The sequence below is a fragment of the Glycine max genome, chromosome 3 (assembly GCF_000004515.6).
Source record: "Glycine max cultivar Williams 82 chromosome 3, Glycine_max_v4.0, whole genome shotgun sequence".
Classification (NCBI taxonomy): Eukaryota; Viridiplantae; Streptophyta; class Magnoliopsida; order Fabales; family Fabaceae; genus Glycine; species Glycine max.
This window is the reverse complement of record NC_016090.4, coordinates 2,459,456-2,476,955: the sequence shown is the minus strand read 5'-3', so window position 1 is coordinate 2,476,955 and position 17,500 is coordinate 2,459,456. Positions and strand designations below refer to the sequence as shown.

Below are 17,500 nucleotides of genomic sequence, written 5' to 3'. Positions count from 1 at the left end.
AGGAGATATAGAGTACAATCTGGGGTACTTCAACATAAGTGTTACACCATCATCCTCCCAGAATTGCACCCTTGCTCTACACCCAAGATTCCTCTTTATCCCTTTAACAAACCAACTCCCTTCTTCAGTGGAATGAGCTATAGATCTTATACCCTTCCACCATGATGATTTGGTGTTGCCCCTCCTCACCTCGTCCCAATTACTCCATTCACCATATTTTGAGACCAGTACCCTAGCCCACAGCTCCCTTTGGTTATGGAATAAATTCCATCGCCACTTTTCAAGAAGTGCGTAATTAAACTTCCTTAGGTCCCTTATTCCCAACCCTTATTTCTCCTTTGGTAGGCACATTGACTCCCATTTTAACTGAGCAATCTTCCTCTGCTCTAATCCTCCACCCCACAAAAACCTCTGTTGTATCCTCACCAACTTGTCCAATATTTTATTAGGTACCCTAAAAAAAGAAAAAAGATAAATAGGAATGGAATTTAAAATTGATTTCATGAGAGTCACCCTTCCCCCAAATGAAAGTAATTTTTGTTTCCATTTCGACAACTTTCTCTCACATTTTTTGATGATGGGATCCCAAACCTCAGTACACCTTGGGTTTGTCCCAATCAGGGTACCCAAGTAGAGAAAAGGTATGACCAGTAGACTACAGTTTAAAAACATAGCGGCATCCTCCTTCCACCTCTCTAACATCCCCACTACCCCAAAGCTACTCTTTGAAAAATTAATTTTGAGCCCTGACACAAGTTCAAAACTCCATAGAATGGCCTTGATTGCTTTGACATTCTCCCTAGAGGCTTTCCCAAAGAAGATTGTATCGTCTGCATACTGTAAGATACTTTCTACCTCGTTCCTACCAAACAAGAAACCTTCAAATAGCTTTTTCTCCATTGCTTTTCTCATTAAGCCATTTAGTCCCTCTGCAACAACATTAAATAAGAAAGTAGCTAGTGGATCTCCTTGCCTTAACCCTCTTTGTGGGATGAATTTAGCTGAAAGGCTTCCATTAACCAATATGAAGATAGAAGCTGAATTTAGACAGCCCTCAATCCAAGAGATCCATCTATAGCAGAAACTCATCCTCCTCAACATGTACAATAAGAAATCCCAAGAAACTGAATCATGAGCCTTTTCAAAATCAACTTTAAACACTAAGCATGGTTTGTTTCACCTCTTTGCTTCATGAATTACTTCATTGGCAATCAGTGTACTTTGCAACAAATGTCTCCCCTCTATGAATGCAGTTTGTCTTTCATCTACAATTAATGGCATCACCTCCTTCATCCTCGTTGCTAGTACCTGGGGCACAATTTTGTGTATGCACCCTATTAAGGAGATAGGACTAAAATCATTAAGGTTTTATGGATCATGCACCTTATGAATGAGTGCTAGAAATGAAGCATTGTTTCTTTTCAGGAACACTCTATTGGCAAAGAACTCGTCCATAAATCGAAGCACATCGACTTTAATCACCTCCCAAAATTCTCTAATAAATTTGAATTAATGCCATCTAGTCCAGGAGTCTTATCACTTGCACATTCCCACACAACTTCCTTTAGTACCTTTTCACCGAATCGCTCAATCAGTCTAACATTGTGGTGATGACCAATGGCTTGAAATCTAACCCCATTAAGTTTAGGCCTCACCCAATCTATCTCCTCAAATCTGTTTTTGAAGAATGAGTGTATCTCCTCTTTCGCCCTTCCAGGTTCAACAATCCAAGCACCATCAACAAGCATGCCTCTCGAGGTATTAAAACTGTGGTTTGCATTTACAATCCTATGGAAGAAACTAGAGTTGCAATCCCCTTTTTTGATCCACCTTGACCTTGCCTTTTGCCTAAGTAATGATTCACGTGATTGAGCAGCTATCCACAGCTCCTCCTGTAGTTTTTTTCTGAGTCAGCAACTCATCATCCGATAGTTGTCTTTCATCACCTTCAATTTCCAACTTGTTTAGCTCCCTCTCAATACGTTGTATCTTCTTCTGTGTATCACCAAATTTTTCCTTATTCCAAACTTTCAACCTTGCCTTGGCTGCCTTTAGTTTTTCTTTAAGCACAAATCCACCCCCAAACCCCTTATGTGATCTGCTGCCCAGCATTCTTGGACAACCTTTTTGAATGATTTATCTTGGAACCAGCAAGTCAGAACCCTGAAGGGTTAATATCCCCAATCAATGTTTTTAGATTTTAGCAAAATTGGACAATGGTCTAAAAAATTTCTCTCCAGTATAAACTGGGTACAGCCTTGCCATTTTTCAAGCCATTATGCAGAAATAAGGACCCTATCCAACCTATTTTTTGTTGTCCCATTTGGCTTGTACCACGTGAATTTTCTGCCCACACAAGGCATATCTTCAACATCAAGATCAACAATCCATTCATTGAATTCCTCCATATTACTGTCATTCACCCCCCTTTCACATATTCCTGCTCTCTCAACTGGGTTTCTTACACTACTAAAATCACCAAGTATACACCACAGCCTTCCAAAACTTGAATTTCTCAACTGCTTGATTTGTTCCCATAAATTCCTCTTTTGAGCCATATCACATGGCAAATATATGTTGACTATATACATCTTTTGCTCATCAGGAACTCACATTTTTTCTAAATAAATAAAGTCATGATCATTTATCTTCATCTCCATTCTAAAGAATTGTTCACTCCATAGGCAAAGTAGCCCCCCTACCCTATTATGAGCTGGAAAGGCATTTTGCGACTGGAAAGTTTGCTTTCTATTGTTCACTCGTTTTCAATAAGGGGACTTTTGGAATTTTTCAATTTAAAATTAAAAATTGGAAAGGCATTTTTTGGCATTTTTCAATTTAAAATTGAAATTAAGTTTGCTTTACAACTGCACCTCAGGGAATTTTGGCATTTTTTGTTTTCAATAAAACGAGTGCTGGAAAGGCATTTTGCGACTGGAAATTAAATTAAAAAAAGAATTTTCCAGAGGCAAAGTAGTCCCTTTCCATTTTCATTCTTGTTTTGTTCTTGTTGCATTGTTGCTTTGCTCTTGTTCTTGCTTTGTTTTGTTTCAAAATTCTGTTTCAATTATATTTCAAATTTTGTTTTGAATTCTATTTGGGGACAATTTTGCTTACTGGATGAACTTGAGGTTTAGGGTTTAGGGTTTAGGAGGTCAAATTGCCTAATTTCCTATTGAACGAATTACCTAAATTATCCTAGACGAATTTGAAAAGAAAGCATTATATAAAAAAAAAGTTGCAGAAAGTTTAAAAAAAAAATGGGTGTTTGATCTTTGAATGCGGATTTAAGGCAGCTAGAGACATTTTTTGGCAAAAATCGTGGACCAAATCCCCTTCGGGAAATTGTTAAGGGATTCTCCTCTCAATTCTTAGCGTTTTGATATATAGTGGGCCTCAAACAGACAACTGTAGCAAAAGTTATGACCATTTGAAGTTTACATGTTATTGAAATCTGTTATCCAAATATGTTATTCAAATTTGTTATTGAGTCTGTGATAATTAAGTTGTCTTTCCTGTTCTATTACCTTGTGCGTCCAATTTGATTCATCTAGGAACTTAAAAGGGAGTGAGTGGTAAAAGGCAAGAGTGAAAATATCACACAAAAGCCTATATTGAGAGCATCAAACACGAGTGTGCATCCATCAAAGAGAGAAACACGTGAGTAGAGTGTAGTGAGGTCCTGCAACCTTTGTTTAATTTATTGCAAATTTTTTTGTTCCTTAATTATGACAGGAACTGGGGACGATGGTGATGAATATCATCAACTGGACGGATCTCAGCGTTTGTTACTGAACGTGATGACTACACAGATGCAACGTTTGTTGAACCGTAACAATAAAGAGCTCTATGAATAAATTGAAGGAATGGGGAACCAACTGAATCAGAATGCTGGAAGACATTATGGTGGGAACAAATGGGGCAATGATGGACCTAGGCAAAACAGAATAGAGGGGCAGAACAAGATTGAGGAAGTAAAACTCAATGTACCTCCTTTCAAAGGTAGGAGTGACCCAGACGCCTACCTTGACTAGGAGATGAAGATTGAGAATGTATTCTCTTGCAATGATTATATTGAAGAGCAAAAGGTGAAGTTAGCAGTAGCTGAATTCTCAAACTATGTCCTTGTTTGGTGGAATAAAAATCAAAGAGAGATGATGAGAGAGGAAGGTTGGGAGATAGATACATGGACTGAGATGAGAAGGGTTATGTGAAAGAGGTATGTTCCAACTAGCTACAGCAGAACCATGCAACAGAAACTCCAGAGGTTGTCCCGAGGAAGTCTGACTGTGGAGGAGTACTACAAAGAGATGGAGATGGCGCTAGTGAGGGCGAACATTGAAGAGGAAATTGAGGACACAATGGCTCATTTTCTGAGTGACCTAAATCCTTACATTAGAGATGTTGTTGAATTACAGGAGTACGTAGAATAGGATGACTTGTTGCATAAGGTAGTCCAGGTTGAACAGCAGCTAAAGAAGAAAAGCACAACAAGAATGAACTCATTCAACACCTTCAACCAGAACTGGACCAAAAGATCCAAGAAGGAGAGAGGCAACTCATCCATCCCATCAACACAGTCTCCACATGGAAAGTCAGCAGTGCCCAATGCTGGAACCAAGCATAATCCCACCTCATCATCCAACACTGGTACCAGAAACATAAAATGCTTCAAATGCTTAAGCAGAGGACATATTGCTTCTAACTGTCCAACCAGGAGGACCATGATCATGAAGGTAGATGGAGAAATCACCAGTGAATCTAAAATCAGTAAAGAAGAAGAGGTGGAAGAAGAGCTTGAGGAGGAAGCTATGCAGGGTGATATGCTAATGGTGAGAAGGTTCTTGGGAAGTCAGATGCAGCCACTGGATGACACCCAAAGAGAAAATATTTTCCACACCAGATATACAATTAATGGTAAGCTTTGCTCTTTAATTGTTGATGGAGGAAGTTATACCAATGTTGCAAGTTCCAGGTTAGTGTCCAATTTGAATTTGGATACTAAGCCCCATCCTAGACCATATAGACTTCAGTGGCTTAGTGAAGATGAAGAGGTAAAAGTGACTCAGCAGGTTGAGGTGTGTCTCACCATTGGAAGATACAATGATAAGGTGCTATGTGATGTGGTTCCAATGGAGGCGACTCATATACTGTTAGGAAGACTATGGTAGTATGACACCAAAGCAGTGCATGATGGCTTCACCAACAAGATTTCTTTCTAGCACCATGACCAGAAGATTATTCTTATACCTCTATCCCTTAGAGAAGTGTGTGATGACCAAATCAGAATGAGAGAAAAGAGAAAACAAGAGAAAGAAAAGAGTGAAGCACCAAAGAGGAATAGGAAAAAGAAGAGTGATACACGTGAGGGAAAGAGTGATACACATGAGAGAAAGAGTGATACACATGAGAGAAAATTTAATTGTTTAGCAAAGGCGAGTGAAGTGAGGAAATTGTTACTTGCTCGTGAGTCGTTCCATCTACTGTACTCAGATAATAAAGTTGTTGCTGATAATTCTAATGAGTTAGCTATTTCTGTTTCTCCTAGTGTTGAACTCTTATTGCAGGAATTTAAAGATGTCTTTCCTAAGGAGATTCCTCATGGAATGCCACCTTCAAGAAGCATAGAACATCAAATTGACCTCCTTCCAGGAGCTTCATTGCCCAACAAGCTAGCTTACAAAAGAAATCCCTAATAGACTCAGCATAAGGATGCACAAGCTAAAGTTGAGTATATGAAAAGATTGCATGACCAAGTGAAGGCGCAAATTGCAAAGAAGAATGAAAGTTATGCCAAGCAAGCCAACAAGAACAGGACGAAAGTGGTACTTGAACCAGGTGATTGGGTTTGGGTACACATGAGGAAGAAGAGGTTCCCTAAACAAAGGAAGTCCAAAATTCAACCTAGAGGAAACAGACCTTTCCAAGTACTAGAGAAGATCAATGACAATGCTTACAAGATCGATATTCCAGGTGAGTATGGAGTAAGTTCTTCATTTAATGTTGTTGACTTGACTCCATTTGTTGCAGGTGATGATTCTGAATATTTAAGGGCAAATGTTTTCCAAGAAGAAGGGAATGATGAGAATCCTAAAACTGCCCAAATACAGGGACCTATGACCAGGAGTAGGATCAAACAGTCGGTAGATACCCTCCAACAAATGGTATCAGGCATACTTAACAAGGCCCAAGTGGAGAGGGATGAAGGCCCAGAAGCAGAGGCATTACCAAGAATTTTAATTGTTGTTGAAGGCCCGGATTAATTTGAAGGCTCATGCCAAATGTTTTTTATTTTTATTTTTTCGTTGTCATTTGGCCCAAACTAATTTGAAGGCCCATGCCATTTATTTTTTTAATTTTTGTTTTTAATTTTAAATTAAATAAAATTGGTGTCTTTCCAATTGCACCTGAGATACACTATATGTATTGAACTCGTTTTCAATAAAGGGACTTTTGGCATTTTGCGAATATTCTGTGAGAGCTTTTCTCTGGGTTTCTTGTGGAACCAAACTCAAACTTATCAAGATAATCCTTGTGGCGTCTACCCTGACTTATCTTCCCTCTCTGGAAGTGACGTCATCCAAACTCAATGACCTGTATCAAGCGATCCGCTCCTAGTAAGGATAACATCATTTTGGTCATTTTTGTTTGATTTTGTTGATATCTCATCAACAGGCCCATTTTCTTTTTACACCCTCTGGTTTTGGAATAAACTTTCATCGCACTTGTTGGCTCATTTGTTTTTCCTGCCATATTGCCTTCAGCCCCTTCGTTTATTCCAGTGTTGGTGTTTTTAGTAAGGCCCATTAAGGGCTTGTCTCCCTCCTTATCATGTGGACAAGCATGTGACTCTTGCAACTCTATTTCAAAATCGTGTGACATCAGTAGGTCCATTTCCTGCCCACTTTCATTGTTGTTATGCACCTCATCCGTTGCATCTACCTGCTTTTGCTTTTCCCTATTTTTGTCTTGTTTCTCCTTCGATGTAGTAGTCACTATCACCCCTTTTGTGTACTTTTCCCCAAACATTCTTTGTTGGGTGAAGCTTTGATTGACTCCTGCTTCCGCTCCATCAGCCTCACTTTGTCCCCTGGTGACCTCCTCAATTTTTCTTTTGCCTGCTCCGGTGGGTCCGCTTCTACCTTCTGATGCGACTAGGTTCTGACTTTGTGTCAATAACCTAAGGTTATTACCCAATGTTCCATGCCGAGAATTTTGTCTGTCGGTCTGTTGTCTTGCGTCCTTGCCCCTCAAGAACTCTTGGTTCATCCAACACTCCTATCGAGCTTCATGTCCACCATTTGCATTTGTCGGGGTTGTAGTTGATTTCTTCAACCATGTTCATTATGTGTTCCTCCTCAATGATCGACGTTGAGACAGCGTATTAGATTAAAGGTTTCCATGATGTCTTAATTAGCACCCGCGCCATATCCATTCTCTGAAATTCATCGACATCGTCATCTACAATCACCACTTCTCCTGCCGCCAACACGATCTGCTTAATATACTCCAGATCCCATGCATGTGGAAGGATTCCCTAGTACAACACCTAAACCAGTCTATTCCCAGTTCACATCTGCGAGTTCCACTTTTCCAGCGAATGGAACAAGGATGACCCCTCGTCTGTTTCTTCCTTTACCAGTTGTACAGCTCTATCATTCGTGAGTCCCACTAACAATACCATGTCATCTCCTAAGTATTTTGGCTTGATATCTTCTCCCCCATTCCATAAGAGTTTGTCTCCCACTCTATCGAACATCGCTAGGTTTTTCAATCTTCTGACCCAGAGTTATTGAGCCATGTCCATTTCTCCGTAGGTATGTTCAAATGCATTAACGAGTAAGAGCTTGTTCCCACTGGGGTCACACGCATTAAGTTCGACCTTCGCCCTATGATTTTGTTGCCTGACATCACTGCTCTCGCATATGAGGTTGTCATTTGCCTTCGTTGGGGCTACTATTATGTTACACCTTCCAGGTTACCTTGATGTTCTCCCCCCCCCCCCCCCCATCTCATGGTTTATTTGAGGTTACCCCGATCTTGTACTTGACATTTGTGTTTGTTTCTCCCCTTAACATCCTCACCCTTCAGTGCTTTGGTATGTTAACGTGTATTTTCAACCCCTCTACTATCAAGTTGTCCAATTGTCTTTCAAGTTTCCTCACATCGCCCACCCCCTTGAATGTCACGAAGTCATACCTCCTGTCATTCTTGTTCCTAGTTCTTGTAATGAACTCCTCACGCACATCCCCCAATTTCTTAAACATATACCATAGCTCTTTTTCACTCATCTCTTTTGGGAATCTTGTGGAGTAGAAAGATTGGACATTGGATGCGTCCCTCCAGCTCACCTACTATCTACTTCTCTCTCTCCCCCCACCCCTACTCATTGTTTCTCTCTCTACCTTTTTTCTCATTTCTCTCTTATCTCTACTACACATTTGTCATTTGCTGAATATGTGGCACAAATATTGGACCGTGATTAGCTTTTCAAGTTCCTCTCAAACTGAATTTTCTAATCGGTGAGGTGAGGCAACATCCATTAACACTTTCTGGGCCTTTATTCATAACTTCCAAAGCACATTCATCTTTTTAGATTTTAGTAACAGTTCTTGCATTTTGATCAATATATCACATACAAATTGATGTTTTTTTCTTACAAAGTGATGTTATCCTTCTTACATTATCAAATTCATCAGAAGCACTAATTTAAAATGCTTAAGCTTTGGTTCAAAAAAAATTGTCAAGATTAAAATAATAAGAGTTATGAACCTAACAAACGAGGTGAGACAGTTCATGTGCCTATTTGCCCATACTTTTAATTTTACCATAAACAAATTCCTGTTAAATTCATTTTTTTCAATCTGGTTATTATGGCTTATCATTTTGAAACCCTTTCAACCCCCTTCTTTTGATTCATTTTACTCCTCTAGAGGGTTATTTTTGAAAAAATAATAGATATAAAAATATATATTATAAAAACATTGTTTTAAAAGCTTATCAAAACACATCCTCTTTTTATTTTTGAATGTCATCAAAACACATTCTTAAACTATAGTAACTAACATACCAAATAGAACAAAACATAACAAACTTAAAAGGCAAATTCTTCCACAAATTCAGTCATAAATAAATAGGCAAACAAGTTTTCATTACATCCAAATTAGCCTACTCATAAATCTGCAGAATGCAGCATCTACCTAATCAGCCGATAAATATATCAGATACTCTAACTAGCTGCAACTTACAACACTGAAACTACATCCTATGGTGATAGACATTAGACACGATTGAAACAATCTTTAAATGAGAGTGAGAGAAAGAGAGAGAACACTAAACATTAATAAAACAGCTGAGTCATGAATGTTGTCAGCAAGAGTTCTTGAGGATAGAGAGTGCGCCCCTCGATCGCCAACCTAACTATCAGGCAAAGATATGTTAATATCTGTAGCTGATTTTCTAGAGTCTGGCATAGAGTGCATGTTGACCCAGTTGTCTCTTCTAAAGGCATTGGGAGGAGTGAGGTTAGAGTTAAGGGTTCCAGAATTTTGCAGTACATGTGCTCCACCCATAACATTCACATCCTCTTTTTCAGCATTGGTTGGAGGTGGCGGTGCAGAAGACACTGCAATCGCTGGAGTAACAGTTACCGGTGCATAATCACTAGACTTTGGCTTCTTTATTTTCTGTTCTTGCTGGCTGCTTGGTAAAAAGCTTCCCACCACCACCTAAACATAAAAGAGGGCATGCATAAGTCATTTAAAATTGCCTTTACGTGAGCATTTGCTAACTTTATTTTGGACATTGATTTTACAAAATTGATTTTGATTAAAACCAGATTTGAAGTGAAGTGATTTATATTGAGAAACTTCTATCTCAAAATTAAAGTAAGCAAAGATGACGTATGTTGTAAAATCACATTTATAACATGTTAGGGGAACATGCAATAAGTGATCCTTTATTTGACGAAGAATACTATACCCCAACTTAGCCTAATTTATATCAGAATCTACAATAAAGTAAATCTACAGACCACTTGTCATGACATGCAAGCTAGCCTGTCTTCACTTCTCAATCCTATTTTGTTTAGCTATTATTTGGGGAATATCACAACAAAGTACGCATGCACTTATGTATAATTGAGCATGTACTAAATGAGAAGAGAGGGAGATTGCTTACCTGCACAGGGCTGGCAGCTACAAGAAGACCAGCAACTCCACCACCTACAACACGGCCATCAGGACTAGCCAACGACACAGACATTCCACCGGTCCTGCTTCTTGTTCCTTGGTTATCAGTAGGCATGAATGATCCAGACAAGGAAAGTATCTCAAAACGGCCCTACAAAAAAATGTTTTCGGAAAAATGAAACAGAAGGTAATATAGGTATAGGCTTATAGCACCGTCATGAACAAGTCAATAATCAAAAACTACAATTTCCAACTCAACAATGAACTTATGCAAATTACCATCAAGTACCAGCAAAGACAATATCAAAACCAGATTTCTATGGCAGTCATTTCCAACCAAACTTAACTTTATTCATTTCCAGTATCCATAGATAAAGTAAAACCGAAATCATGCAGTCTTATTAATATGAAAAATACTTTGATAAATAAGCTCATTTTATTCTCTTACAGTTTCTTAGAACTTGAGCTTAATGCCTAACTCAACCCTACAATACATAAGATACATGAACATACTTATTTGCTAAGTACATTATATGTCATTTCCAACACTCCTCTCAAGCTTAAAGCTAAGCTTTAAGCGTGTTGCAAATAAACATTGTTTTTTTTATCTAAATATAAAATAGAATGTCACGTAGAGGTGAAAAGACACCAGACAAGACCTTTGCAAGGAGATCCGTCCTCAGTAAAATGAAGAAAGCTATAAATAGTAAAAGCTGACAATGGTAGGTAGTAGAAACAAGACAATCCACCAGCAGAAATTGAAAACTGTGGCTTAAACATGATGTCAAATTAGAAAAAATCACAAGAGATTGTCAACAGAAGTTTGTGGTATTCTCCGGCAATTACAGCACAGATCACAAGAATGATTCTGGTAGATCAACGGCGGTGATAATAAAAAAGAAGGATGGTAATAAGGAGTAAGGACACTTGACTACTTAGAACTAGAGCAAGTACAAAAAAAAAAAAAAAACAGTTCCATATTTTAGGAACATGGCAGTGCAGTTGAGATGGGGCAGGTCAAAGATTCACCAACAATGTGCCTTCTTTGACTGTTTATTACTACTAATCTAAATCTTCCCTATATGCTTTTGCATTATCATTATTTCTCACGAATTATTGATCATAAGATATAACCTTCTCCTGAACTGCTATTGATAACAGATAACATAATCACTAACACTAGTGACTACATATATTAGTTAGTAAAATTGCACCATATCATTGAATTCAACCACAATTAATTTACTAAATAGAAAGTATTTGCAGAACTCAGGACAACATTATTAGTATTTCAATTTATGTCTTGACCATAAATTATAAATATTAGCAATAGGATGATTTTTGCACTCCCCAAAACTTGCATTCATATTTCTAGTTCAAGTAATTTAATATCATGAGCTTTAATTACATACATATACAATATCAAACAGATGCAACATAACCTATACAACAAGCATATAAATAATAATAATAATCAGGCCAATAAGAAAAAAATACATCACATCAACAATAATGCATCCATCTTGAAAGAGTGATAAAGGTCATTATGAAACACTTAAGGTAATAGGCACAAGGAAGAGTGAAAGTTTCATTTATATATGCTTAATTGCTTATTTAGCAAAGCCTACAAGTTTAAGGTGAGAAAAATAAAACAGAACAAAGAGTTTTTGTCAGACAGAAGTTTCAAATGAATTTATGGACTTTAAAGTTTAAACAAATTAAGGATTCTTGTGAAAAAAATTCATTAAAATGTCATGGTAAAAAAAAGTTAAGCTTGCAAAAATGAAATAAAATAAAACAATGATATAAATTACTGCCACACCTCATAAGTTAAAGTACCCCCAGAAGAATCAGGCTGACGAAGTGTAACATTTGAAATTACACCATTAGCAGATAAGATACATATAGCTCGTGGTCCTTGTTGAGAAAAGGATATCACCTTCATTGTGATGTCCTACAACAGCCAAAGAATAAAACAAAATAGCATCATTCAACTATCTTTTAGAAAAAGTATTAGCGTCATAAAATATGAACATTGCTTAGGGAAAGTATAAATGAAGGCTTTTCTCCTTCAAAGTTCAAAAGTACAAAACACAGAGCTTTCTCACATGTATTCAAACTTTTTTGCCATGAACTAGAACCACATTAACAGTAACACCATAGAAGTCAACAAAGACAGAAAGGAATACAATTGTTTGCTCACCAAAACCAATGTAACATCCAATTGCATCTGTTCGCAACTTTGTTAACCCCCACACAGTATAACATGTTCTCATTCTCTCTAGCAACACCACCCGTCTTTCTTAACTATTTTCATGTTTTCATATTAGATGATATCAAGACTTTCTACACATTTATTTATAAACATTTGAGGTTGCCAATCCAAAACAACAGTGAGTGGGCATTAATGTGCAAGTCTAGGATCATAACCAAAGTAGATAGACACAAAAATCTTTTAGACTATGATAACAAAAATGGAAGAAAAAATGCTAATAAAGAACAAGTATATAATCAGAAAACATTTAAAAGACAGAAAATTGATGCTTGGCTAACAAATGATTTCTGTTAATAAAACCTACTGAATAGGTGTCTAGATATCCATATTCCATAATTCATACCTAGCCAGAAGGAAATATTTATTTCAATATTCTCATTGGTTTTTAAGGGGGGGTGAGGGGACAAGGGAACAGTATTCCAGGAATTGACTGGAATTTCCATTTTGATTTGCAAACTCCATTCATTAAACAAAGAAAAAGATGTACATACTCGTCATCCTTATAACTATAAATAAATAAACAATTACAAAAACAGATATTTCAGTAGATTTATAATTCCAAATAAAGAAGCAAATAAAGGAGTAGCAAATGGTTAATCTCTATTTAAAAATTTTAAAGTATACCAAGAAACCGGAAAGTGAGCAACACCCTACACACAATGGATAGCTTTAGTCTTTAAGACACAACCAGCAGTATGACAGAAAAGCAAAGAGGCACATATCACATATTAAGGGCCTGTTTGTTTCCTATTCTTGAAATCTATTTTCTGTTTTAAAAAGAAGAAAACAAAAAAAATGTTTTGATAAGAGTAGTTTTGGAAAATTGTTTTAAAACCTTGTACCTTTTTAGTTTAAAAATAAATAAATAAATCTTCAACTTATTTTGGTTTCTTACTTCCAGTGTTCAGTTATCATTTTTCCCCGCACTATCTCATCATCTTCCCCCACTTCCACTATCTAAAAATTAGTTTCCAAAAAAGGTTTTATAATATAGTTTTTAAAAACTAAAAAACAAAAATACAACCAAAAACACCTTGCAACCACGTCACTCACATCACTCCAGGTACTATGGACTCTCAAGGATAAGAATAACAAGAAACAGTTGAGACAAATTCAAAGCAAAAGCAAACTCATGCGAATTAAATGAAGCTTTTCCCTTGTCCTGTCTCAGGGAAGCATACCTCGCCAGCATTGACAGTGATGATATGTGGCATAAAATTTGTACCATCAGAGCATACATTCAAGTCACCTACAGAAGTACCAACAATAGATATTACTTAACTGGGTTGACACTTAGAAAGTAAGCAATAATATCCATAAAAGCACTGATATATACTCCTGGATATTAAAATGTTATCTAAATTATCTTAGAAGTAGTAGGAGTTTTAAAGAAAAAACACAATATTGGTGACAATTTCCAATCCAATTACGATTTAGGATAGGGGCCATGCAAGCAGTGTCAATAGAAATCCAAAACAACTCCAAAAGACTAAGGGGCCATGCCATTCAGAAATTAAGCAGTGTCAATAGAAATCCAAAACAACTCCAAAAGACTAGGCGTGACCAACCTAAAATGATAATAAGGTTAAGCTAGTAAATAAGCTAGACAAACACACAATCTCAATGATGTTGCATATTTCATCATCCCCACAAAAAAGTAAAAATGTAACAAATAAAAGTCGAGAGAGACAGACTCCCATGCTAACAAAAATTTCCTAATCGGCGCATGAAAATAACAAAAATTTCCCAAGTAATTCACTGTAACTTGCTTTACCAAAAAAAAAAAAAAATTGGTACAAAAGGATGGCTTATAAGCTATTCTAAAATATGAGAAATTTGTCATGAATTTGTGGAAACTAATTCACAAGTTAGACAGGAAGCAAATTCAAAGAAGCAAGACAAACAAGTAAATTCAGTCAAACAAAGAATAATCATTTGATAAACCATATTAAATTACTAACAAGAGCAATAAAAGGTAAACTCATCAAAGAGACAAAGGCCAATGCAATACCTATATAATCCAAGCCAACTTTTTTCGACGGCTTATAGTCCATCCCCCGCATTTTCCCCCGCTTCCCGGATGAAAAGTCATTCGAAGGCGGAGCAGAAGACGAGATTGGCATTGGCGACAATGCCATAGTTACAGACCCATCAGGCCCATATTTCCTCGGTCTACCCCGTTTCTTCTTAACTGTTCCATCCAACCCCACACTCACAGGTGAGACACCAACAGGTGCAGCTGTAGCAGCAGCACCACCACCACCATCAGGGACATGAACCTGGTTTGGAGCTTCACTCCTCGGAGCCACATGGTAAGCTGATGGAGCTTCTGCCCCTATCACTGTAACCCCAGAACTAATACCTTCTCTGGCTTCCATGCAAAATATTGAATTTTCACTCCAAGGCCTATATTACCAAACCAACACCTACAACCCCAGAATAGAATAATGAACAATTAGAAAACAAATGGATTACTAGAGCATAATTCATTACAAAAAATATAGCTTTTAGCAAAAGCATCAATGCCTTCGAACCTTCTACTGCATGTAACAAAATCACAGTGAAAACCCATCTAAGGATCTCACTGACAAGTAAGAAGGTAAACAAAAGATGCAAACTTTAGTTTTACCAGAATCTGTATCACTTTATCAGCAAAAAATCCATTAGGGACTTTAGCTATGGAATAGAAAAAAAAATGAAAAAGGATTTCAACACTTCTGGTTCAGTGTAGATTATCATAACATGAAATGCAGTTATTTTTCTATCAAAGATAAGTTTTTGGGTCTTTTTCTCATCACAGGAACAAGAAATTTACCTCTGAACAAGAGATGAAAAAGAAAAAAAATAAAATTTAGCCACTAAGAGCAAAATTACGAAAATAAGTAAAATAGTACGGTTTAAAAAAAAAACAATCCCCACTTGGCTAAAAAGCAATTATAAAAATTGGTAAAATAAAAAAAACCATTCATTTGCTTCAAATATTTCTCAGGCTCGAGTTCAGAATAAAGCAGAAGCCATACAAAAACATCAAAGGCTTTTCAAAAATATAAAAACAAAGAACACCCTTTAGCATAAATCTGCTTCATTCCCAGCATTTTCCTACAACTTTAAAAGACAGAAAGCTGAAACAAATGCGGGAGAAATAGTAATAAAAACCAAAAGAACTAAAAAATAAAAAAACAAAACTTAGAAACAAAACTCCTTATATATTATTATTCTCTTATGGAAAGCATATCAACATCATGGTGTGGATATTCTTCAGAATGCAAAGATCATGACCTGTCTCTGTGACTCCACCTTGTGCAAGCTTCTTCCAAAGCTGAAAATTTGTATTCGGATTTCGTTTTCAGCTCAACAAGAAACTCATAAACTCAACTGAACTCACCAGAAAGTGAAAACACAAGAACACAAAGAAAAATAAAAACACACAAAAAAAAAAAGAAGAAAAAGAAAAATAAAAAACAGTGTATATGTTCTGGAAAATTCAATTCAAAGCAACTTACAAATTTCAGGAGGTGAAAAAAAAAAAAACCCGTTGGCTGGTTGGTTTTTCCAAAGCTGCTTGAATTGAAAGTTGAAAAAGAGAGAAAAATGGAAAGCTCAAAATAAATACTACTGTTACAGCAATTAAAAATGAGGGAGAAAAAACCAAAGATAAAACAAGGGTGATAAAGTGTATTTAAATTAAATAATAAATAATATTAAAGATTTTATTTGATTTGAATTGAATAAATTCCTAAACCCGATAAATACAATTTGGTTAAGAAGAATTTGACGTCCGTGAGGGGCAATTAAAAAATTTCAAAAAAAAATAATACTACCATAATGTTGTACATTTTTTAATCCATGGTTAATATGGTAAATTTGTCATAAAGCAATCTAAATTAGATGAAATAAAGTGGTGCCTTTTTCTTTATTTATTCACAAATTAATTAATTTTCCTATTTAAAGCTGCAAAGACAGGGTTGGACGGCCAAACCTTTATGTTTCCGCTGACCTCCTTTTTGTCCTTTTTTCTCAAAAATGAAAGATGATGAAAAATATATTATGTCCTTCATGTCACTCTTAATTACCATGTAATGCCACTGAAGTGGAAATCTTTTTTCTTCAATTATTTTTGTATATATTGGAACTTTGTTAAATACATTGAATGTGTTAGTTTGGTGTTAATTAGGATTGCTTCCATTTACAAAATTGAAGTGTGACCAACCAAAAAGTCATTGATTCGATTCATACAATAGTGATATTTCGTTCATAAACATCCACTAATTATTATAATATCATTTGATGGTGGGATAATCTGTTTATCTTTTTTTTTTCCTCCTCTAAAAAAACTGTTTATCTTTTGAATTTCGACTTTCAAAATATATATAATAACGCCAATTACTTCTTTAAAAATATTAACCTGACAATCATCTTAATTATATGCAGAGTAAAGAAAAAGTTAAAAATAAAACCATTAAATTATTTTAAAGAGAAGTTAATGTCCCCTTTAACTTGCGTTTTATTTTTTAATAATTAATTAAAAATAAAGAAAATTACATTAATACCCTATTTAGTTTCTTCGAAATTCACACAACACATTTGTCGTCATCTTCATTACAGAAAATACAGAATGCATGTTAGTATAACGTATTTCAAATAATTAAGAGAATTGTTGACGGATACAAAGAAAGAGATAGTATCATGTAAATTTTTAAAAAAAAAAATTGTACACTTTTTGAAAAATAAAATAGTTTTCTTATAATTAATAAAAGAAAAACTAATTGAATTTTTTTGTGAATAAAAAACTAGTTTATTATAAAAAAATGTATTATTACTTTTGAACAATTGGATAATTTTCTTATGTATAATAAAAAAATTGATTGAATATTTTTTGAATAAGAAAACATAATTGAATTTAATAATTATTAAAGTTTACCGGTGAAGTTAGATAGTACTCCATTATTATTGGTTTTCTATATAAAGGTGGTATGAAGTAATGTATTCATGACATAATGTATATGCATACAATATCTAATAAAGAAAAAAGAAA

General features: G+C 35.8%; 1 protein-coding gene across 5 annotated transcripts; it reads right to left on the bottom strand.

Moving 5' to 3' along the window:
- Positions 1-9,076: 9,076 nt before the first annotated feature.
- On the bottom strand, positions 9,077-16,120 carry LOC100793726 (uncharacterized). Of its 5 annotated transcripts, none has more exons than NM_001253969.2 (7): positions 15,969-16,114; positions 15,745-15,840; positions 14,477-14,891; positions 13,647-13,714; positions 12,013-12,144; positions 10,180-10,341; positions 9,077-9,728 (listed from the first exon to the last, which is right to left on the bottom strand). In NM_001253969.2, the coding sequence occupies exons 3-7, from the start codon at positions 14,841-14,843 to the stop codon at positions 9,417-9,419; spliced, it is 1,041 nt and encodes a 346-aa protein (NP_001240898.2). In that variant the 5' UTR covers positions 14,844-14,891; positions 15,745-15,840; positions 15,969-16,114; the 3' UTR covers positions 9,077-9,416. The 5 variants fall into 5 exon arrangements, with proteins under 5 accessions (NP_001240898.2, XP_006576229.1, XP_040869735.1 ...); XM_006576166.4 differs by having other exon boundaries at positions 9,110-9,728; positions 15,745-15,784; positions 15,969-16,110; XM_041013801.1 differs by having other exon boundaries at positions 9,110-9,728; positions 15,745-16,120.
- Between the last annotated feature and the right edge of the window lie 1,380 nt (positions 16,121-17,500).